Below are 25093 nucleotides of genomic sequence, written 5' to 3'. Positions count from 1 at the left end.
CAAGTTTTAAAATATGTGCATCTACTTAGTATCCCAAGAAGTTTCAGACAGTATTGGGCATCCCGGTCACAGAGACCTGGTGCTGTCGGTGACCTCAATCTGCTGCCTGTCACAGCTGTCAAAATCCTGGGTTTCCTCAAAAGTATGCCCCCCTCCCCTGAACCCCAGCATGAGGCTGATTCTTGTGCAGGAGTTTGGATTCAGGGTTTGGGACACCCAGGAGTAGGACCTCCTGCATTTTCTTTCTTTTGTTAGGTGCAGAGGAAAAAGAGGGGCAAAATTGTGCTGGAGAGAGGTATTTTGTTCAAACCAAGGGGCATTGGAGGAGGAGGGGTTTCCTTCTCTTCCAGAAGCCCCTGCAGTGCCCCGATCTCACCAGCTCAGACCTTTTCCCAGCCACACTCGCGTTCCATCCGGAAGAGAGTCAGTCAATCCGATCTGGACCTGTAATCCTTTGCTAAAAGGCCTCTTGGCCGTGGCCCAGCTCAGCAGGGGAGGGTCCAGCATTGTCCTTGGAAGGTTCGCTGTGTAGGGTCCCACCCTTGGGGGCTCCCACGCTGGGACCTAGCAGAAGCCCCTTCCCACATTCACAGAGGTAACTGTTGAGGGTTACAACAGGTCTCGCCTCTCAGGTGTTACCCCTGGGAACCTCAAGAGAGTCCCTGGACAGCTTCACCCTGGGGTGAATAAATAGCAGGGCCTTCTCTTTCTGCCAGTGACTCAGGGCCAGATCTGCTCCCTCCCCACCCAAAGGGCCAAAGAGAAGACAATGGAGACCAAAAAGGGGCCATTTTTCCTCATTTTGTTGTTGTTTATACATTTAAAATATATACCTTTCTTCTGAAAGCATCTGAGAGGGCGTAGAGAAAGCATGACACAGGAGAAGGTAGTCAAACACAAAATGCAGCAGCCTCTTTGGCTGGAGCAGAATATTTGCTTTCAAATACCAGCCTGAGCTTGGAGGAGGGGAAGAACATAAGAGCTCCCATTTGTGAGTCTGCAACACTTGGCATCCATCGTCTTATTCGTTTTTCACAACACTGTAGTGGTAAATGTGGTCACCACTATTGGACAGATAAAGAAACAAAGGCTCAGAGAAATGGAGTAAATTTCCCAAAGACCCATCGCCAGTCAGTGATAAATCAGAGCTGGAATCCTGATTCTAGAGCCCTCCGCCTAGCCACCGCAGGGTACTCTTCTCCTGTACTGTTACCAGCCTTGATCATTCAGTCCTGCATCCTCCAGCTACTAAGGCAAAGCTAAGTTGCACACTGGCTAACGAATCTCACTCCTCAGAAGGGCAAAGGAGCACAGTGATGGTTTTCTCTTTTGTTTTGTTGTTTCATTGTGAATGCCCATTAATGAGGCACTCACTGCCTCTCACATCTGATGTTTAGGATTGTTGCCTGCTCCTGGTGTGCATTTGTGTTTGCTGGACCAAAACATTGCCATTGACTATGAAAAATTTCAGCTCTGTCTTATTTTGACACCTGTGTGCTTTGGGGTCTGCCTTATGTGGTTGCACAAAGTCCTCTAAGTAGCTTTTAAATGTAATCCATTTATATAGAACAGTTAGAAGCTGACTGGGAATGTGAACGAATGTCCACTAAAGTCAGTTTTCACTGAGCTGAATCAATGCTGAGTTTCTCCTTAGAACGACAGCACTCCAGAAGAGAGCAGAGTAAGCTGCTGGATTATTGCTTTAAAAAGAAAAAAAAAGAAAAAAGAGAAAATTTAAAAGTTCTTTCTTTGCTTGATGAGAGATGCAATCCAGGTCACAGACCTTGGGTGGTTGTGAGTTTTCCTGTTTGCACGCCTTCTCTGTGACTGGGAGAGGGCTGGGGTATAGCCCCAGGGAACCTGTTTCCACTTGACAAAGCAAAGACAAGAAAAAAATGGCATTCTCTTTTTAAAAATTTTGTAGAGGCAGAATAAACCTGTGTAAAGAGCATGCCTTTTTTTTTTTTTTTTTTTTTTCAGTACGTGGGCCTCTCACTGTTGTGGCCTCTTCCGTTGCGGACGGAGCACAGGCTCCGGACGCGCAGGCTCAGCGGCCATGGCTCACGGGCCCAGCCACTCGCAGCATGTGGGATCTTCCTGGACCGGGGTACAAACCCGTGTCCCCTGCATCGCCAGGCAGACTCTCAACCACTGCGCCACCAGGGAAGCCCCAAGAGCATGCCTTTTTGAACCCGGTAGATCAGAGTTCAAATCCACATTTTCTCACTTCATAGCTGTGTAACCATGGACAAATTACATCAAGTTACATTTTTGAGTCCAGTTTCCCACCAGTAAATGCAGATGAAAATACAGACCTAGCTGGCGTGTTCTAAGGATTAGAGGCAATCCCTGGACGATCCCATGCCGGACCCCATGGAAGGCTCTTCATAGCAGGTCTGGCCATTAACAGGAGCAGCTGGCACGGGGCACTGCTCATCCGGCCGCTAGGCTTGTACCTTCAAGGTAAAAGGAGCTGCTCTAACGCAACTCGGACGGGTTTCACCAGAGTAGCAAATACCAGGTGCCACCGCACCTAAGGTGGGGCTCAAGAGCATAGAGTTTCTGGTTTTCAATGATAAAAACAAGCAGACAAACAAGCAGCCCTGTAGCCCGTAAACATTCGGGAAAGTCGGCTTCAAACCCTACCCCTCCTGGGTGAGAAACCCTTAAGTGGCAGTTTGCTGCCCTCTGCTGTCCATCTGGAAAACTCCGGGATGCTTCTGGCAGTGCTGCCAGCCTCCAAATCCCAAGGAGCTTGGATGTCGAGGACTTACCCAACCCCTCCAAAAGGTGCACCCCAAGAGGGAGGGCGGGTAGTACCAGGAAAGGCTACATAATCTGAGGGGTCCAGTGAAATATGCAAGTCACCTTGTTAGAAAGTTAAGAATTTCAAGACTAGGACGAGAGTCTTAAACCAGGCAATGGGCACTTTGGAGGATGGGGCCCTGTGCAACTCCATGTGTGACACACATACAACTGGCACACCTCATTATTACCTGCTCTGACGTTAAACTTCTGGATCCATGTCCTAGTCGTCATAGTTCCCAGAGGACCTGAAATTTAGTAGAACATGTCTGGGGAGAGGAGGTGGGGAAAGGGCCTTCCCTAGTAAGCCAGACTCAGAGTGGGTGTGGGGTTTCTTTTGGCTAGAATGTTGTTGTAGCACAAATCTAATCTCCTTCTGCTTACTGCTGGAGTTTGAGGAAGCCAAACAAACAAAACCCAAAAAAGAAAAACTGAAAACAACAAAGAAACAGATATAGCACACCTGTCCTGAACTTGGGCACCAACTCAGACTCAGGAATCAGACGGATGAAGAGTCAAACATCAACCTGATTACAGAACAGGCTATCTTGGATGACAGAGCATACCTATAACTAAAGAGTATGCTCAAATTCACTGTCCAGTTCCACCAGGAGATATCCACCCAAATGAGAATGGGAACCAATTGCTGTCATCCACTACCCAGATAATTTAGTATATGTACTTCCATGGGTGGAGGTAAGGAGTAAGGCAAGATGCCAAGAGTAACTAGAAGAAAATCTCTCTCCATGAAAACCAGAGCAGTGGGGAGAAAGTGCTCCCCCAACCTGTATGAGTCAGGGACTAACTAGGAAAATAGAAACCACTTCAAGTATTGGGTTGGCCAAAAGGTTTGTTCGGTTTTTTCCATAAGATGGCTCTAGTAGCACTTAGTTGTCTTTAACTTTATTTGAAACAATTTTGTTAAATTGTATGTGACAGCTGTCATATCAGCGTGCATTTTAAAAAAAAGACATCAAAATTGGTGAATTTTTGTGTAGCCATTTTAATACTGAAGATGGAAGAAAAAAAAGCAAGATTTTTAGCTTTTTATTTCAAGAAAGGTAAAAATGCAACTGAAACGCAAAAAAAGATTTGTGCATTGTGTGGAAAAGGTGCTGTGACTGATCAAATGTATCAAAAGAGGTTTGCGAAGTTTCGTGCTGGAGATTTCCCACTAGACGATGCTCCACGGCCAGGTAGACCAGTTGAAGTGGACAGCGATCAAATCGAGACATTAATTGACAACAGTCAACATTATACCACGCGGGAGATAGCCGACATACTCAAAATAACCAAATCAAGCGTTGAAAATCATTGGCACCAGCCTGGTTACGTTCATCGCTTTGGTGTTTGGGTTCCACGTAAGTTAACCAAAAAAACCCTTCTTGACCATATTTCCGCATGCGATTCTCTACTTAAACATAATGAAAACGTTCCGCTTTTAAAACAAATTGTGACAGGTGATGAAAAGTGGATACTGTACAATAATGTGGAATGGAAGAGATCGCGGGGCAAGTGAAATAAACGACCACCAACCACACCAAAGGCCGGTCTTCATCCAAAGAAGGGGATGTTGTGTATGTGGTGGGATTGGAAGGGAGTCCTCTATTATGAGCACCTCCTGGAAAACCAAACGATTAATTCCAACAAGTACTGCTCCCAATTAGACCCACTGAAAGCAGCACTCGAGGAAAAGCATCCGGAATTAGTCAACAGAAAATGCATAATCTTCCATCAGGATAACGGAAGACCGCATATTTCTTTGATGAGCAGGCGAAAACTGTTACAGCGTGGCTGGGAAGTTCTGATTCATCTGCTGTATTCACCAGACATGGCACCTTCAGATTTCCATTTATTTCGGTCTTTACAAATTCTCTTAATAGAAAAAATTTCAATTTCCTGGAAGACTGTAAAAGGCACCTGGAACAGTTCTTTGTTCAAAAAAAAAAGTTTTGGGAAGATGGAATTATGAAGTTGCCTGAAAAACGGCAGAATGTAGTGGAACAAAAGGGTGAATACGTTGTTCAATAAAGTTCTTGGTGAAAATGAAAAATGTGTCTTTTATTTTTACTTAAAAACCGAAGGCACCTTTTGGCCCACCCAATATTTACAACAAAGGGAATTTGATGCGGAGACTGGTGGTGAGGGTACTGAAAAGCTGAACTCCAAGATGGGCAGGAATAGAAAGTCACTCTAGCTTTTAGGATAGAAGAGCGAAGGGGTAAGGTGATGGTCCTAGATCCCCAGATCAGATCACTAGAAGCTGGAACCCTTGGGGGTCCCTCGAGTGGGAGCTGGAGCCATGAAGGAAATATAGCCTCTGCTGCTGGAGGCACCCCCTGGAACGGAAAGGGAGGGCAATGAGCCAGCTTCTCCCTTCCACCAGGACCTTGCATTGGCCACGCTCTGCTGCCAGGCACCTGGCAGAGGTGCCTGGAGAAGACAACCAACAAGGTTGCATTTCAGAGGAGGTAAAAGGCAAGGAATGGATCTGAGCGCAGACAGGCCTGGGGCAGAGACGCCCTTGATGGTTACAAACTCAGATGAGTGCCTGTTGCCTACTGGATACAATGTAAATTCTGCCCCATGAAATGAAAGGTCTTTCCCAAGCCAGACCACTCATAAACTGCATTTCCTGCTACTGCCTTGTCCTTGTTCTGTCACTTACTTCCTAATTCTAGGCTCTCAGTCTTGCTTCCTCTTCCTGGAACATCCATTGCCCACACCATCCCCTTCTCTCTTCTCATTTCTCCTCAACTTGTATCCTTCTCTTCACCCCAAGCTTCTCCTTTTTCTTCCTCTTCTTTCCTATTTCATTCCTTTCCTTTCCCATCCCTATCATCCCCCTGTCTTTCTTTCCTATCAATGAGCAGATTGAAGTCCAGGTCTTTAGGTATATTAATTGTTATTGTTTTCTAGTAACTATTCCTTAAAAATCAATTATTAAAACATATTGTAACCACTGACCCCCCACCCTCACCTCCACACCTGGGAAGCCCCAAACCTAGATGTAACTGATTAAAACCAGTCCAAACTTTCTTTACCAAGCCACTAGATGTCATATTGATTTCACAGCAGAGTTGGGAAGCCCTTGCAAGAGCTCAAAACCTGCAAAGAAACAAGCATCTTCATACCTTGCTTGCCCCGAAATTATCACAGCCAGACTTCTGCTTACAGTAGTAACTGAATAAGATTTTACTAGATGGGGACTTCCATGGCGGTCCAGTGGTTAAGACTCCGCACTTCCAAAGCAGGGGGCGCGGGTTCAATCCCTGGTCGGGGAACTAAGATCCCACAGGGCGCGGAGCCTGACCAAAAGAAAAAAAAGATTTTTACTGTATGGACGTGTACAAAATGGAAGCATTGAAAGTACCGGGGAGTAAAAAGAAGCAGGTGGATTTGGGTGGGAAGTCCATGTGTGGAGAGAGAAGTGATAGGAAGTGAGCTCCCTATTTCTGATGTTTTGTGCCCGAGGGGCCAGGTACAGGGAGTGTTGTGCAAGCCAGTGGTGGTGCTGGTGGAAAAGCAGCCATCTTTTTGGCCCATGAGAAAAGAAGATCAAGTACAGGGCAACTACAGCTGCCGAAAGGAGGGGACGGATTCCTGGAAGGGAAGGGCCAGAGAGGGGGTCCCCAAATTTTATCTGTTCATATCTCTGGCTGGCTTCTGGACCACACAAACACAAAACAGACACAAAGCATCTCAGCTAAAGGCAAGAGTCTGAAAGAGTCTTAACCTACTGATCTGATGTACCATTTCTGTCATGTTTTATATAACCTTGGGTCTTTTTCCAATCTCCCTATTCTATTCCATCGATTAGTTTGTCTAATTGTGCATTATTACCACACAGACTTATTTACTAGGGCTTTATAATAAATATTGATATCTTGGTAGGATTAGTCCCCTATATCAGCCACAGAAATCACACATATTCCTGAACAGGGAAAATGTAGTATAAAGAATTGTTAACTTGTAGAAAGCGGTTTACTAAAAGGGGTAAAAGAAGACTCAGAGGAGTACAGGAGTAGCAAGTGCAAAAAGGCATCAACTACCTCTAGGCTAAAAAAGAGTGTGAAAAAGGGTGAAAAATGGAATACTACTTACTCAGCCGTAAAAAATGAAATAATATCAATTGCAGCAACATGGATGGACCTAGAGGTTATCATACTAAGTCAGAAAGAGAAAGACAAATATCATAAGACATCATTTACATGTGGAATCCAAAATACGACACAAATGAACCTATCTGTGAAACAGAAACAGACTCACATAGCTGTAAACTATTATATAGAGAATGGATAAACAACGAGGTCCTACTGTATAGCACAGGGAAGTATATTCAATATCCTGTGATAAACCATAATGGAAAAGAATATGAAAGAATGTGTGTGTGTGTATATATATATATATATAAAAAACTGAATCACTCTGCTATACAGCCGAAATTGACACAACATTGTAAATCGACTATACTTCAATAAAATAAATTAAAAAAAGAAAAAGAGTAGACAATGAAGGAACTAGGGACTTAGGAGAATTCCACGCCCTTCCAACCAAAGGTTGAGAACGTGCAGCCTCCCAGTAGCAAAGAAACGTGACAGGGGCATGGGCCAGAGCTGGTGTGTAGAAATTGTCCACCATGGCCATAGGCCGTAGCTGGGATAAAGATAGTCTGTAGAAACTGCCTACCTGGTGGAGAGACAGTTGCCAGAGACACAGTTGGAGCTGCTCCACAAGGTCTGCTGGGCTCCTGTGCAGAGTAATAATAACGGAGGACTGATCCCCAGAAGGGAAACGCCTTCCTGTCGCCATTGCCTTGCAGTGTAACTCCAGTGCTCTCTATTGGTAAAGCTTAACATTGTGTCCGGCTGGCAAAGAAGAAATGTTTATAGGGTCTATTAGCTCCACTATCACAAAGCAGGGCAAAGGATGGATTTGGAGCTGAGAGAAAATTGGTAGCTAGCTCATACTCCTAACTTGTTCTTATTCTTCAAATTTTTTAGCTATTTTTGGTCACTTATCTTCCCATGTACACAGTGGGAGCAGGGTAGTGGTGGTGGAAGTTATTAAATTCTCACTTGGATTGGATTTAATCTGCAGATTTGGTGGGCCTAACAACCTCACATTATGGAGTCTTCCAGCTCATAATATTTGTCTCTGTCCATTTATTTAGATCTTCTTTAAAGTTTTTCAGTAACACTTTTATAATTTTCTCCATAAAGATCTCTTACAGCTTTTGTTAGGTTTATTCTTCAGCACTTCATAGTTTTCAAGCAAACAGTATATTAAAAATTTTCTATGTTACTATTAATACAAAAATGCATTTTATCATGGTACATTGTTTTGTATCCAGCAACATAATAAACTTACTTCCAAATTCTAGTAATAAATCTATCTGTTCTTTTGGCTTTTCTACATATACCAGTTTATCTTCCAAGAATAATGACAGATTGGATTTCCATTCTTATGGATTTTGTTTCTTATTCTAGCCTTACAACATTGTGTAGAACCTCAGTATGCTGAGTAAAAGTGGTAAACTTAGGCATCGTTGCCTCGTTCCCAAGTATCAAAAGGAATGCTTTCATTTTTAGCTTATTGATTTATTTTGTAGATACCCATTATCAGTTCAGAGTGTTTTCTCCTAGTTCTAATTTAAGAAGTTTAAAAAAAATCATGAATGGACACTGTGTGTTTTCAGATGCATCTATCTTCCTCTATTCAGATGATCTATGATTTTTCTCCTTTCATCTATTAATGTGAATCACATGGGTTGATTTTCTAATGTTAACCAACCTTGCATTCCTGGGATGGACCCCATTGTGTCATCATGCATTATGCTTTATATACATGGCTATCCTCAAATTAATATTTTAAGTTTATGCTCATGAGTGAGATTAACCTATACTTTTCCTTTTTCGTACTGTCCTTGTTGGTATGCTAGCCATACAGTAAAATGGGGAGTATATTTAGAAACAAACTTTATGCACCTTCTCAAACACCCTTGACTGCCTCCTCTTTCCCTGCCTTGACTTGTAACTCATACATTGTGGAATTTCCCTCCACTTTCAGACTTTAGTGAGATGCAGCATTACAAGACATGGGATCTGCATTCCTGAACAGCTGTTATGAGGTGGATAATGCAACCCAGTGGGACAGTCAATCATCCCTGTGGCAAGAACATTGACCAATGAGAACTGAGAGATGGGAGGTTACCTGATAGCTAGATTACTCCCTTTTATCTCCCATTGGTTACTCCACAACATTGTTTCTTCCTGGAAACCTTACCAGAAAAGTCCACATGCCAAGAGTTTCACATGCTGAGTGACCTGATAGGTCTCTTTCAACTCACTGTGAAGTGGCAGTCAAGACAGTAATGCGTCACATATTTCATAGGATTCTCCTTGTTTTACTTCCATTTTTCTCTCATTTTTTCCCTGAGCTTACGTTTCCCAAATGAAGTACTGTATGTGTTAGTATCTTAGTCCTTGCCTCAGGCTCTGCTTTCTAGAAGACCTAAGCTAAGGTTAGAATTATACCCTTTGTTCTATGCACTGCAGTATTTTCTGTAAGATTGCAGGACCTTATCCCTTTAAAGTTTGATAGACCTCACTAGTAAACCATGTAGGCCTGAGTTTTTGAGTGGAAATATTGGGAACTACTGTTTCATTAACTTTAATGGTTGTTAAGACTACTCTATTCAGGTTTCCTACTTCTTTGTGAAGCAACTTTCATAAGTTACAGTTTTCTAAGAATTTATTCTTTGTATCTATACTTACAAATTCATTGGCATAAAGTTTATAACAGTATATTTTAATTATCTATTTTATTATACTTTTATTAATATCTGTGGGATCTGTAGTGATAACTATTTTCATTCCTGTTACTTTTTGTTTATTCAGTTGGTTGGTTTGGTTCTCTCTCCCTCTTTTATCAGTCTTGTTAAGGTTTATAGATTGTATTTCTGAAAAACCAATTTTTGACTTTGTTGATCTTCTCTATTGTGTTCATTTTTCTATTTCATTACTTTGTGCTTTAACAGTTCCTTCCTTGCGTGTGTGTGTGTGTGTATGTGTTGCTTATTTTGGTCCTTTTAACTTCATGAATTGAATGCCTATCTCATTAATTTTTGGTCTTTTTTCTTATCTAGTATGGACGATTCTCCGCATGTTAGTCTAGTGTCCTCTAAATACTGCTTTAGCTGCATTCCACACATTTTAGTAGATAGTATTTCTTTCATATAAAGTTTTCAATATTTAACTTCTGTGACTTCTTTTCTCATGTGTTAATTAGAAATATTTATTAATTCCCAAATATATGAGAGCTTTTCCAAAGATCCTTTTAAAATTGATTCTACCTTAATTGCTTTGAGGTCAGAGAATATTGAGCAGCTTTGCAGCAATCCTTTGGAATATACTGACACTTGCTTAATTTGCAAGTGTACGGTTTTCATATGAATGACAATTTTGGGACACATCGTACACAATTAGTACTTCGATTTTTCTACATATTTCCTGGAATGTGTCTGCTTGTTCCATCAACTGCTGAAAGCATCGCATGGTTTTGTATTTTTCCTTGCAGTTCTCTCACTTAAGAGTGTTAAGGTAATTTTATTAAGAGCATATCAATTTACAATTATTTCATCTTTGTGGTGAATTTAACCTTTCATCACGTGAAGTGACATCTTTATTAAGACTCCCAAATAAACTGTTCACCCTCAAGTCTTTTTTCAGGGTCTGCTTCTGGGGGAGCCTAAACTAAGATAGTTGGTCCACAAGGAAAGGGATGCACTACCTTATGCAATCTCTAGCATGCTAGAGAGATTGGGGTGGTGTGAATTATGATTGGTTGGTGGTATTAATAGGTTAGTTGTTGCTAAGTGCGATTGGTGCACAGAAGAAAATGTCAGGCTCAACTCAGGGCATGGTGTAAAAGATCTCCCTGGCAGCATTTAAAGAAATCCTTAGCTCATGCAGTTGAATGGCAGACTGTGCTAAAAATCAAGCCAGAAATTACAAATAAAGCTGAATTTAGAGCTCTCGCAAGTCTCCTGTCAGGCCCTAATAGATACGGAGTGGGATACTGAAAACATGGAGTGGGAACACCTGGGTGGGAACACTGAGAGCTCCGAACCTCAGATTTCTCTGAAACTTCTAGGCTAGCCGTCCACCCCTCTGCCTGAAGACCATGTTAAGGCCCCATTTGAAACAGAAGCCTCACAACATGAAGTGCTCGCCTCCCCGCAATCTGCCCCACCTCATCTCATTGCTTCTAGCAGCCTGAGGCTTTGCTAGTTACAACCACCTAGATAAATCTGACATATGGGGCATTAAACAGAACAAAAGTGTCTTCAAAGGCAATTAAAAAAACTCTGAGGCTTCACCAGCTAACACAACACTGTGCTTTTTGAACTGGAATTGTTCAGGTGCTTACCAATGACTTAACAGGAGCTAATTTAGCTTTCAGTATGTGGTAGCTATGATAAAGGGATCTCTGTCAGTAGTAAGGCAGGAAGAAATGATCGGGGTTCCCAGTGAAGTTTCTTGTTCCCCGATATTACAAGAAGCCTTATTCTCCCTCCCCTGTGTGCCTTCAATCCCTTTCCTCAGTGATGTTAGGTCACCTAGCATGTCACTCTCTTTGCTGAACTCAAGTTGACTGGAACTGCAGGCACTAATAAAGGATGTTTTTGATGCGTTAAACACCTTGTTTTAGAGGAGGTGGTGGAGGTGTAAAGTGCCACACAGCCAGCAGCAGAGCCAGGACTGCAAGGGAGGAGGTTTTTCCACCTCTAAATTCTTGCTACTTATTAGCTTTTATGATCTTAACAAGGACTTCTCTGGGCTTCAATTTCCTTATTGGAAAATCGGAAATGATTCCTTTACTCAAGAGGATGAGGGTTAAAGGAAATCGTGACTGTGAAGGTACCTGGCATATTAACAGGGCCTCAGCCAAATGGCCCACAGTTCCCCTTCCCTCTGCCCCGAGCAGCTCACGAGACAATGGCCTTCCTCTTGAATTGTAGCTCGCTAAAAATATGCCTCTTCAAAGGAACTGGAAGCTAATTTTTTCTCTGTTCCCCCTCCCACAGTGCCTCTTGGGATTCGAGGCAGGCTGTACCTCAGATTTCAAAGAAATGGGGAGAAGCAAGACCTTCTAAGGTCTAGTTCTAACCGAAGGATCCCAGGGTACATTGGGTCCTGCTGTCAGGGCCTAAGGTCATTGTTGCTTAAGAAAGCCCCTCGGCCCCCAGATTTCTCCTCCCCAGCCTTGAGCTGTTTCCACGGGGTCTCAGTGAGCCAAAATGCAGGGGCCAAGGGTCAAGGCATCAGAGCCAGGGTGACCAGCTGAAGACTCTACCACGCACCAGTCACAACTCTGGACGACCTGCCCTTTCTGAGCATCGGCTGGGGGGTAATAATATTACTGTCATCAGGACTGTTGTGAGAATCAGTAAACTTAGTGACTCCAAGGCTTTGTTGTGCATGTGTGTGCTGCACACTCCCGAGGACAGGGCGGGGTTACAGCCTGCACCGTGCAGGCACCAACTTCTACCCCTGGTTCCTGGCATGCACACAGCAAGGCGGGTTAACAATTTTAATGACACACTAAAGAGAGACAGGCAGACAGGCAGGTAGACCAAGTGACCTGTGGATGTTTTTAAGAAACCCTGCTAAAGGGAACTATACTCAATATGTTGTAATAACCTATCAGGGAAAAGAATATGAAAAAAATAGATATATATGCATGTATAACTGAATCACCTTGCTGTACACCTGAAACACAACATTGTAAATCAAATATACTTCTATTAAAAAAAAAACAAACAGGAAGAAAGAAACCCTGCTAGACATTAACATGTCATGTTCGGATAACTGAGCTTGGTGGACACCATCAAAAGGATCATGGCTTCAACCTCCTTTACTCTGTCCTTCATACATTCACCCACAACACATAAAGCACCTTTCATTTTCAACAACATACACTTTGGCAGATAAAAAAGGTGACCCACACTTTCATTTTCTTTATTTTTCATTGATACCGTATGAATACAAAGTTTCTAGAAAGCTACAAAATGTCTACCACTTTATCAAGAAGGCATCAAAATGTGTCACTTTGCAAAGACATGAAAACACCTGCAGGAACTGACACAAAAATAGCATTTTTAGAGTGATGAAATAATTGCACTTAACTGTCATGGATATTACAGTTATCACACATATGTACCGCGAAAGCTAGAATACATTTTTTTTTTACAAAGCACTTTATAAAAAAATTCTCTGCACACAAACCCTATAATTTTCATATAACTATCATACTAAAGATAAATTCACTTTAAAGCCAACACTTAGAACATTTTTAAACAAAAAGGTACCAGTACCTAAACACAGACGTTAACAAATACAAGAATACTGTACTGCCAAGAGGTTTAACCAAACGCCTTTTCAAAGTTTCTGCAAACAGGTTATGAAAACGTATGTGAGAATTTGCCCCCATCCCCCCATCTCTCCAATCTACCCAAGAGGAACCTTACTGCCTAAAGGCAGGCTCCCCAGCCCACTCACAGCAGCAGTACAATATCAAAGGAACCACTGACCAGATGAAACGCTTACGTCACAAGCCCATTTCATACACGTGACACGAAGACAGACTGTGAGAAATCCCATTAAGCCATTTAGAATGTGAACAAACACACGTGGCAAAAAACCGATTTACATAAAATTTAAGCATATTAAAGAATTAAAGGCTATTCAGGTTTCTTTTTTAAATGTTACAAAACTTTTTTTGTCATTTTTTTAGGCACATAGTTTTTGTTTTTACTTTTTTTTTTTTCCTTATCTGCAGTCATGAGCCTGTTGAAAAAGGCCTACAGAAGTGACTCTTTCAAGGAGGTAACAGGGAGATGGTTTTTTTTTTTTAAAGAAGTGCAGTTAATATCTAATTTACACAGTGAAACTAATCACAGAAAATGACTGATGCAAAAAAGAAAAGAGAAGGAAGGAAGGAAGGAGGGAGGGACCGAGGGAAGGAGGGAGGGAGAAAACCAGAGACTGGTTTCCAATTGATTTACACCTAGATTCTGTCAGCCTCTTTCAGAAAAAGGGGAAGGGGAGACAATTTCATAATGGAAGGCAGACAAAAGAGAGCCAACATGATAGAGGTGGAATCTCCTGGAATCTGCCCCCATTTCATGATGAACGAGAGGGAACATAAATGCTATTTCAAATGCTAAAATGATGGAGTGGGGCATATAACAGACTCAATGCAAATTCACAGAGAATAAAACAAGTTTACGGCTTAGGAAGTAGAACAATAAAGACAAATATTTCATCTTATTTAATGGTGCATGACTTCAGTGAAACTATCCTTTGCAATGCAATTTTAAACACAAAACCTTCATTCTTAACGATATAAGTAATGAGTTAATGAGAGAAAACTATTGCCAAAGAAAGCACAGTAACAGTTGAAAAGGGAAACAGGAAAACAAACATTTGATTAATTTCTTCCAAGTTGTGGTGTAGTCCTGCCACGACAGGGAGGGGCTGAATTCAAGCAGCTAACTATAACTTGTGCTGAGCAATTTTCCTTTTCATTTAACTTTTTTTGTTTCTTGTAGAAATTTCTACGAATACTCACAACTTGGTGTGGATAGAAATCACTCCTGAAATTTCAGACAGCCCAAAGAGGGTATTCTTAAAGACACCAGGTAGAGACAGACGGACCATCGCATTCAGAGGCTAACTTTCAAAGATGTCTAATGTCACTGTAAAGTCTATATTGGTAAAGAAAGTCTTTTTTGTCCTGGCTTTTGTTTGGCTCGTGTTTTTGCCTTCTCATCCTTTTCACTCCTTTGCCTCCCCTCTATCAATTTTCCCAATTTACACAAGGTTTTGATAAAAGCCAGCACGGACTCTAAAGAGTTGCCCTTTGGAGGGCTGGAACATTCTTCGAAAATTCCGAATCGTGAGTGGTGCTCTTTGGAAGTTTCTCATAGCGCATTCAGACAACACTCAGAGTCAACATTTTCGCCCTAAGAAGAACACTTCAATTGTAATGACCCTAACCCATTTTTTTGTTCTGCACTGTCATCTCAGTTTGAGGCTTCCAACTTTCAGAACGGTATCACTGCGTCAACCGGAAGTGCGCGCTGTCGTCTGAGTGGAAAGGCAGACCTCCACAGACTGAACATGAGCATAAGAAGGACCAATCTGTCCACCGGCCGAGAGTCTGCGGTTTGTGTGCAAGTTCCCTCAGGCGGACACAGGGCTGGGTGACGGGCGGAGATGGCGCATGGGGTCACGGCGCACAAACACACCAGTTCCTGGGGGCCCTCCTGCCGCTGTGCGCCCCGGGGGCATGGGTGGCAGGGGCTCCCCCACGGCAGACAGACGGCGCAGCAGGCAGGGTCCGCGTCGTGCTCTTGTGAATGGAGGCCTGTGGTTGGTTACTATCCCAGTAAACCAAAGGCATTACGGTGATCTCAGAATATTTTTGGTCTCTCTACAAATTATCGTGATTATGGCAGCACTTTTCTAAGCTGGAATCTCAAACCAAAGGCACTTTCATGCTAGAGTGCAGAAGATTCACAAATAGCTAAGTATTTGGTCATGAATTTAAAAGGCAACATTAAAAGTATACAATTTGCTTTTCATAGTAAACTACGAAGTTGCAAAACCTTCCATTTTGGTATAGATATTTGACAGTGTGGTCAATGAACTGACTTCTGTTCATTTCAGATTTCAGACCAAGAAGTCAGTTTCCAATAGAACTGGAGAAAAATGGGCTTACAAAACAAAAATGAAAACAATGCTTGCTTGCTCTATTTTAAATACCATGCCGATCAGTAAAGGGACATCGAGAACTGGTGTGAGAAAAGGCTGGCGGCACGACTAAGTATCACTAAGGCACTGCTTACTGAACGCTTTGGCAGCTCTGAATTGAAAACTTCCTACAAAAGTTAACAGTAGTAAGAGAAATGCTTCCAGCTTACAAAAGGGCTCACAGTTCCGAGGCAGCCTTCTGCACTGCAAACCCTACACGCAACATCGCAAAGATTTAAGGCTTTTCAGAAATGACATGTGCAGGGTTTTGCCACAGAAACATCAACAGAAAGAAAGAAGCAATGCAGACGTATCCTCTTAATGTCACAGGTGTGAACACCAACACACAAAATTGGTTCTACCCTTCGTTAGAACAGGTGTAGTGTACCAGAGCATAGACAAAAATCATACAAGTTATCGGTACCTGGTTTGAAAAGTTGACTGTCATCTTGTGTGATTTAAATAACTTACGTTTGTACAAAAACAAACTGCAAAAGCCACTAGAGTCTTGAGACCTAGAGAAGACTTGGGTTTGTAACACCAAGTTCTGGGCACGGGGGCTGTTTTTTGGCTGGTCCGAGCGTGGGACTTTGCTGCTGGGATGCTTTGTGAAGAGAAATTTGACTCAGAGCCTGTGGCAGGTGAACTGTCCTCAGGGTAAGGAAAAGGCTCATCAGCTTTCCTATCTGCTCGTGCATGCCTCCCAGACATGACGCTCCAGGGAGAGAAGCAGCGTTACCACCAGGAGATGCTGCTGCTCTGGCAGAGGAAGGGGGTCTTAACCTCCCTCTCTCTTCCGCCCTGAGCACCAGAGAGGAACGACCCCCGCCAAGAGGCCAAGGATTAAGTGTCAGGAGTCCCAGAGCCTTACTCTTAATCTGTCACTGACCAGCTGGGTGACTTTGGGCAAGTCATCTCCCCTCTGGGCCTCAACTTTCTCATCTACAAAACGGAGGTCACAGGCATACCTCGTTTTATTGTGCTTCACAGATATCGCAGTTTTTAAAAATTGAAGGTTTGTGGCGACCCTAAGGCAAACGAGTCTACCAGCGTCACTTTCCAATAACATTTGCTCACTTCATGTCTCTGTGTCACATTTTGATAATTCTCGCAATAATTAATAATTGAAGAATAATTCAACTTTTTTATTATTTTCATATTTTTTATGGTGACCTTCAAGTTTCTATTGTAATTGTTCCGGCATTTTTTAGCAATATTTTTTCATTAAGGTATGTGCACTGATTTTTTTTTTTAGACATAATACTATTGCACACTTAATAGACGACAATATAGGGTAAACATAACTTTTATATGCACTGTGTGACTCGCTTTACTGTGATATTTGCTTTCTTGTGGTGCTCTGGAACTGAGCCCGCGCTAGCTCTGAGGTATGCCTGAAGACTGTGCTTTCCTAAAGCTCGATAAAGGAAAATTCGATCAGCCCTCTTCCGAAATGAATCCCTCTCTCCACCATCCTTAAAGATGAAATGTCCCAGAGGTCTCTGTAAATTCTACAAAAAAGCAATGAGTGCAAGGCTAAAAGTAGAAGACCAGAGGAAATGTATTGAAATGATTAAAGGTTTGATAATGAGAACTATAACCTTAGGAGAAATCATAAAAATGGGTGGGATTTTCTTTAACCTGATAAAATAAGCAACGAAGAGCAAATTAGAAATGCTCTTTAAATAGGTGTGAGTTGATTATAGGGATGATGGTGGGCAGCTGTCCCCAACTTTCCCAGGGAGGAAGGAAAGAATACTTGTAGCAGAGAGATTCTGTTGTGAAACAGAAGTTCTGAAACAGGAAGAAACATGGACACAATATCATTTGAGTAATATTCCTACCTGTCTCTTGATGGCCTGAGACAAGGCTCCCAGGAGAGAAGCTTTCTCAGGGTAAAATGGAAGGAGAAAGAAAACCTCAAATATGGCATTTGTGACCTGTCAGATGCAGGGCAGTGGTTCTCAACCAGGGGCAGTTCTGTGCCCCATGGCACATTTGGCAATGTCTGGAGACGTTCTGGGTTGTGACAACTGGGGAAAGGTGTATCTAGTGGGCAGAGGCTAGCGATGCTGCTAAACCTCCTACAGTGCACAGGACAGCCCTGCACCACAGAGAATTATCCGGTCCAAATGTCAACAGTGTCGAGAAAGGGTTGAGAAACGCTGGTCTAGGGTAGCTTAGACGTTCTGGGATTCTAGGACATGTTTTGGAAAAGCCCCAACTTTATTTAGGTCTCTTGCTAAGATGAAAATGAATACCAAGAGACCAAAGCCCAGTTCATCAAGCTTCTCCCTATTTAGGCTGCGGAAAGTGGCCTCTGAACTCTCCAATGAAAGCACAAGATGTCCCTGAATCGATCCTGGTAGTGGAGGGTCAACCAGGAGATAGAGCACCCAGAAAAGAGCAGTGAGGACAGAGCTCTGGAAAGGCTTCTTTATGGTACAGAAAGCTTTACGAAGGGAGGAGACTCTGCCATAAAGGGTGAAGGACCAAAAACAGACTTGGATTCGATGTTCTAACACAAATCTAATCCCAGGGTCTAATTTGGGAGTGACAGAGAAAGGGCTAAGAGGTTGGACCAGTGGTTAAGACAGGGAGAATATCTGCCCTGGAGAAATCTTTAGAAGGACAAGACAAGAAGTAAACTTGTTTTAAGAGCAAAGAGCAATCCTCAAGTTCATCCATGTAAACCCCCAAACTCAACTACAAAGGCATTCGGAGGAAGAGGCAAGCATCAGAGGGCCCAGCCTAACTCTGTGAGTTCAGCAGACCAGGGTATGCCCTTCTCTGCAGCCAAAAGAACTACCCTCTAGCTGGTGTTCTTGGGTCTCGATCTATTTGCGCTTTGAAAAAAGTAAATCCTCAGAGCCCTCCTGGCAGTACCGAAGAGCCCCATTCCTGGGAGAAAGCGTGAACCAAACACCTCTTGCCCTGAAGTTCTGGGATGGCGTGGCTTTTAGCCACATAAGATCATTTGCGCCCCTTGGTCCTGAGAGACTGGGGGTAACACCTTGAGTAAAGACACAGGAGATGGGAGCCAAAGAAGCATCCCTAAGAGGGGTGACCAAGAGAAGTCATAAATATATGACCAAGGAAGAAGCTTAATGCTTGGGCCAAAGACCAGATAGAAGGGTGGGCCACTAGGGCAACTCTTCAAAGGTCCACCTGGAATCAGGGAACAAACTGTAGTCTCTTTACGTAGGGAAGATACACACCATGCTACTGGCTTACGTAAGGGATGTGTGTTCCAAAAGGGGAAAGTTCTGCGCTCTCTCCTTTGGTCTTCCCAGTGACCAGGGTCATGGGTTTGGGAGAGGTCAGGCTTGGTTCTTCTGTTTGCCATGAGCCAGCCACACCCTCATGACCACCAGATACTAATCAATATATAAGCAGGGTCAGAGCAGGTGGTGGGACAGGGAAGTGGGTGTGTAGGTTATTTGAATGTGACAGAACAAAGTTTTCATTTTCTGGCTTGACGTAAAAGTCTTGACATGTTTCACAACTTACAAAACATTTTATGTTCTAATAGTGTTAACCTATTCCTGACAATTATAAAAAATGTCACTTTCCTCCAGGAAGTTGGGGAGTATGCCCTGTCCCCTTCCCAATGAAGCACTTATGGAAATAACCCAAGACATGTGGCCACATCAAACAGACTGCCTGGACAATGCTTTGGAATATTTGGGTTGGAAAGTTGAATTCCTCCTAGGAAGAAAACCTCCCAAATGTGCCTGTTTGGAAAGGGCAGAGATAGATAGCTGAGCCTCTTCAACCTCAGTCAAATAAGCATTGTGACTTATTGAGAGATGTCAAGGAAACGCGTGTCCTTAGCGAATACACCTAGATCTACGGACACAGACTGAGAAATACACACATATCAGCACCTAGACAACTGAGTGACACTGAATAGATGTTCAATAAATATGTGTTGAATAACTATATATGTATATGTGTATATATGTACACACAAACACACACGTACACATATAGTTACGGCAGGTTAATATGCATATTGGATCACCAGAAATAATTTACCCACAGGCTGGTGAGCACGCTTGTGATTTTCTGGGGAGCAGAGATCCTAAAACTGATGAGCCTTTTATGAGTTTGGTTGATGAAATTTCTCCCAGCCACAGGGTTTTCTATAATTTGCAGCTCACAGTGCAGTATTCATGCCAATTTTAAATTTTTGTTATTAAATTTCAGTGGTTCAAATATTTACTCATCTTAATAAAAAATTTGGTTGTCCATATAAAATATAACTGCACACACAAGACTATAAACATTGTAAGTTTAGATTTTCCGTATTTATCTACTTATTGCAAAAAGAGCCATCTTTTCTTTTTCATTAAATAATCATCACATTAGTACAATACAATTTTATATTTTTTAAATATACTATATATGTTAAGGATAAGGGGTGAAGTTTTCTTCCTCTGTAATAGCTGTTTCAAGAGTTTAATGGATTAGGAGATTAGTTTTAACCTCGAGGAAAAAAGTACAAATTTGTCTCATTAGGATATTTCTACCAAGCATTTCTTAAGGCTATATTTTAACATTTGGTTTCAAAAAGAAGGAAAAGTTTCATTTAAAAAATAATTTAGTGAATTACATTCTTTCATAACTTCCACCCTAATTTGTTACAAAGATAAGTCTAAAGATTCTTAGTTTTGTGTACTAATTTACATTTATATTTAAAGATTAATTTTACTTGTATCTTAAAACAAGAATTTTATGTTGAAAAAAAAAAAACACTAAATACATTTGTATAAAGGCTGTAAATGTCCAATGGTAAATGCTCTGTCTTAATTTTTTTTTCTACCACAACGAGAAACAGGTCTCTGCAGACAGAGACTTGGGTTCTTAAGGTTCACCTTTCTGAGGAATTGTGGCCTGTGGATCTGAATAACACACAGAAACAACTCGATTTCTCTTTTTACAACTGTACCAGAACTTCACAGCTATAATGAGTATGAACACATGAAAAAATGACTTCACTCAAACAGGATTTAGAAAAGTTGGGGTGACCTCAGGGCCAGGGCAGCACCCCTGTGTGGTGAGGTTTACAGTCAGTCGTTCGATCATGGAGAGAGTGTGTGTGTGTGTGCACATATGTGTGTGTGTATATACAGATATCTATATATATAAATAACCACGGTTAGTCCTTTACAAGCCTGTAAATATGATGCTGTGCTCCATGTTCACTATTTGAAACTTCAAATACACAGGCCATGCACAGGAGAGTTTCTTGTGTATCCCTGTTTGTTACCACCTGTTTAAAAAAAAAAAAGTATAAATGGAAAAGAATATGAAACAGAACGTACAATATATATAGGTATAACTGAATCACTTTGCTGTACAGCAGAAATTAACACATTGTAAATCAACTATATGTCAATAAAATATTTTTTAAAGTATATATATATATATATATATATATATATATATCAAACACCACATGAATGAAAACATATTCCATCTGTGCCATGATGACTACGATTTACTTGGAAAGGAATATGGAGTCCAATGTTCAAAAAGTGGATTGTTCAGAGATCTGCCCAGCCTCCCTCCGCCCCCTCCAGCAAAAACTCAGGATATTACAGGTCTGACTTAAATCCTATTTAAGCTTAGTTACCATATGTAAGAAAGACCTTACAGATTGGGTCTCACTCAGAGAGCCTAAGAAGACACCACAAGAATTAGTGTGGGGTTTTTGTTTTGTTTTGTTTTTTTGGGGGGTGGTGGTGCAATTTTTTTTACAACACAGAGAATTTTCTATAATTCAGTTCCATGGGACAGTCATTTATCCTAGGGACTGTCTCCTATCTTATTCCTAAACCTCTACTAAATTTTGTTTCACGATAGCCAATGGGAGACATAAACTCTGTGAGTGCCTTGCTCACCACTGTATTAACATGCAGTGCCTGGACTCAGTGAAATACATGCGGAGTAAAAGAACAGTCACACAGTTCAAACCCATGTTGTTCAAGGGTCCACTGTATTCGCTGAATGGATGGAAATTCACAGAATAATAGCCACCATCTGTTCAGTGCTTACTATGCACCTCCTCAGTATTAAACGCTTTACAGAAAGTATCTCATATAATATTACAACTCTAGGAGCGGGTGCGATATCACTCCCTCTTTGACAAGGGAGGATGCTTGGGGTTAATTTGTTTAAGGTTATACTAACGTCAACGAAAAACCCAGATCTTCTGGATCTGAAGACCTTTTTCTTACCCGTTATGCCATGCTGCTCTAGATAAATGCATTGATACAGTGATGAATCATCTAATTTTTTTTTTTCTGGGTAACAAAGTTTTTTTTTCAATACTGGTACCCACCTGCTTTTCTAGTCTCACTCCCTGCCACTTCCCTTGCAGATCAAATAATCCAAGTATGCAAGTCTTCCAGCCCTGAAAACTTTCCCTCCCTCATCACTATATCCAAACAAATGCTGTGTCCTGCTGCTTTTATCTCCTGAAGAGTTCTTGAATCCATCTCCCTTTTCCCCTGCCACAGCCCAAGGCACCAGCAAAGCTGACCTGGACTCCTCCACCAGCAGCCACCCTTGCCGGGCACCAGTCTCACCTGTGCACAGTAGTCACAGTAACCTTGAAAGAAATATGAATCTGACAACAACACACTCCTGCTTAAAAACTGAATGGCCTCTTTTAAACTTTAGGATGAAGAGAAAACCTGTTCTCATCCTACAAGGATGAGAGTGAGCGGCCCATTCTGGCCGGTCCTACCCGGCCAGCCGCACTGCTCTGTTTCCAGTCCTCCTCCTACCACATTCCCACCTACGTGCAGTATTCTTCCCTACCCTCTCTGCCTCTCTATCCATCTGGAGACACCTCTCAATTGTTTCTTCCTCAGGGAAGCATTCCCTGACCTCCTATTACACGTTCTCTTGTCACCATGCACCGACCTCTACCAGCCGGCAGCCACAGGTGAATTACACGCATCTTGTGACTCCCTGTCCTTGATGAATGCCTGCCTCCCTCACCAGACACCAGGATGCCTGGTCCCGCCTGTCTAGTTCACCGCAGCCCCGCAGCTGACATGTCAGTATGCACCCACCGAACGGGCCTTTTCTTGGTAAATCTGAAAAATATCTGCTTGTCCATCAGGCAACTTAAATATCATCTTTTAACATCCCTGAGAATTCCCCACCTCATTCCAAGTACAGGTGCCTGCTCAGGCAGTTCAACTACTCTGTGCTCCCATGATGTCTGTTTCACAAGTTTACTGCAGCCATGATGGCCTTGCATCGTCATCATCTATTTACCCGCCTCGTTCTCCCTACAAGGCCCAGATTTCCTGTGCTTTATTTGCACTGTATTTCAGCAGCTAGTACAACCTTTCCATAACTTAGCCGAATCAATGCAAACATTCTCAATAAGCTTTGAGGTGGAGAGGGCAGACTTGAGCACTTTGTTTGTAAACGGAGGTAACTGAGGTCTGGAGACTTTAAATGTCTTACCCAAGGTCATAAAGTAGAGCTGAGTCCTAAACCCAAGTCTTCTCATTCCATGACCATGACATCCTGCAAAGTGTCTTTTCCATCAGTTCAAATCTTAATTTACGTCTATCACTGGCTCTGTGACCTCAGGAAGGACTAACATTCCTTATCCATAAAATAGGGATAAAAATGACTTCACAGTTCTGCAGTGAGAATTTCATAATATATCTACAAAAGATTCAGCACTGTGCCTGGAGCCTCTATGATCTATTTTACCTTCTTGCAGACTTTCTATGAAAGACTATATCCTATTTAGGCTTCATGCTTGAGATGAAGGAGGAAGGAAAAAAAATGTTTCTAGCAACCTGTATGTCTGAATGTGACCTCAAATGATGATCGAAATCCTTGGCCCACAATTCAGTCACTGTCTTCCTCAGTCTGATTGCCACCATTAAGTCCCCAAACCTACAGGGTCACCTCAATTCCTGAATCATTCTGACGAAACCAGAGTCTAGCCCACCGGCCAGTAAGGCCTGGAACTGGGCGTGGTGACACAGGTTTTGTATCTAATGTTCCTAGTAAAACACCTGCAACTGTGTCCAGCAACTGTCATTCTGGCCATGTCCCTTCACCTGAGGAAGTGCTGAAAAGTATGATCTCTCCTGTTTATCAGTGAGATGACCTCATTTTCATTGCCCAGGAGTGCTGGCTTAGTTTCAGTTTTTCTACAGAAAACTATTATTTCTAGCAAATATTTATTTGCTACTAATTCTATATTTATTTGCTTCTGATTCTTCATATCAAAGGGATGTATATAGTTGCTTAATGATACGTTTTAAAATTAATTTAACCTGGTAAGTTAAATGGATGGCAGTCATGTGTTCCAAGGGAGCATTACTGATATAGTTACACGGGTTTTGTGGGTAATAGATACTTACAACTTTCCCTGATCATATTTATCTTGGCTGTGCCGTGAAGTCGGGTTTTAGGGACTGAGGACATATTCCTTAACGTGCTGAAACAGTCTCACTGGTTTGTAAGAAACATCTAAGACTCCCTCCAGAAGAGGGGGGGTGGCCATCCACTCAGAGAGTTTTGGTTAATTTCTGAGGCAACTGAACGTCCACACCAGGATGCCACACACACCTTCCGGTCATCTGAGCACTAAGGTGATCCATCTGTTCTTAAATAGCAACAAAGAACACCTATATGACAAGTACCTGCCAGCACCCCAAACCTTGAACTGCTCAATTTTCACCGAAGACCGTTAGAAAAAGGATACTAATGAATAGTTATAATATGTTTTCCAAACTTTCTCCTGGACTGCTAGTTTCCAAGTTTCAGAGGGACATGGACACATATGAGAATCCAGAGATTCTCTCCTTGGAATAAATGAAAATTAGATGTAAAATTATCTGTCTGCCAATTGTATACCCATAATCACGTGTCTGTGAACTCTGAGGCTCCCTGTGGCTCACTTAACCAATCCCCTATAGCAGTGGGTCTCAACCTGGCTACACACCAGAACTACCCGGGGAGCAGTAAAAATAAACAAAAACCATGATTCTGGGTCCCATCTTTCAGAATTTTTAAAAGCTTCCTGGATGAATATCTTGATATGCAGAAGGTTTTTAATTTCTTGATTTTTATTTATCTTTTTTTTTTTTTTTTTTTTTTTTTTTTAAAACCAGCACATCACTGATTGAGAATCACTGTCCCACTGAATCCAAAAAGTCCAGGTAAAGAATTCTTGCTCTAAGTATTCTAGTTCTTAAACCTGGTAACAAAGAATAACAAAGTAGGCCTTCAGAGGGCTGAATATTTGACCACAATATTGTCCTGCTGCCCCTGTTTGTAAAATTGTTTCCACCAAATTTTGTTTTGGCATTTTGCCTTTGGTTTAATCAAGGAATGTTATTTTTAAAAAATTCGCTTTATGAAATCCATTACTGCATATTTTATAGGTATATTTTGAGAGGAGCACTGTACTCATTAACCTTCCT

General features: G+C 42.0%; 1 protein-coding gene across 1 annotated transcript in view; it reads right to left on the bottom strand.

Moving 5' to 3' along the window:
* Positions 1–12788: 12788 nt before the first annotated feature.
* The window catches only part of TEAD1 (TEA domain transcription factor 1), a gene marked incomplete at its 5' end in the record, with an annotated part of 260557 nt that continues 248252 nt past the window's right edge, over positions 12789–25093 (bottom strand). Inside the window, one exon of the mRNA XM_082660096.1 lies at positions 12789–20898. Coding sequence (XP_082516222.1) covers positions 20785–20898 — 114 coding nt within the window. The 3' untranslated portion in view covers positions 12789–20784. The remainder of the gene's footprint in view (positions 20899–25093) is intronic.

Source organism: Grampus griseus (assembly GCF_964374135.1).
Source record: "Grampus griseus genome assembly, chromosome: 8".
Classification (NCBI taxonomy): Eukaryota; Metazoa; Chordata; class Mammalia; order Artiodactyla; family Delphinidae; genus Grampus; species Grampus griseus.
Note: the sequence above shows the minus strand (reverse complement) of the source record. Positions and strands in the feature narration are given on the sequence as shown.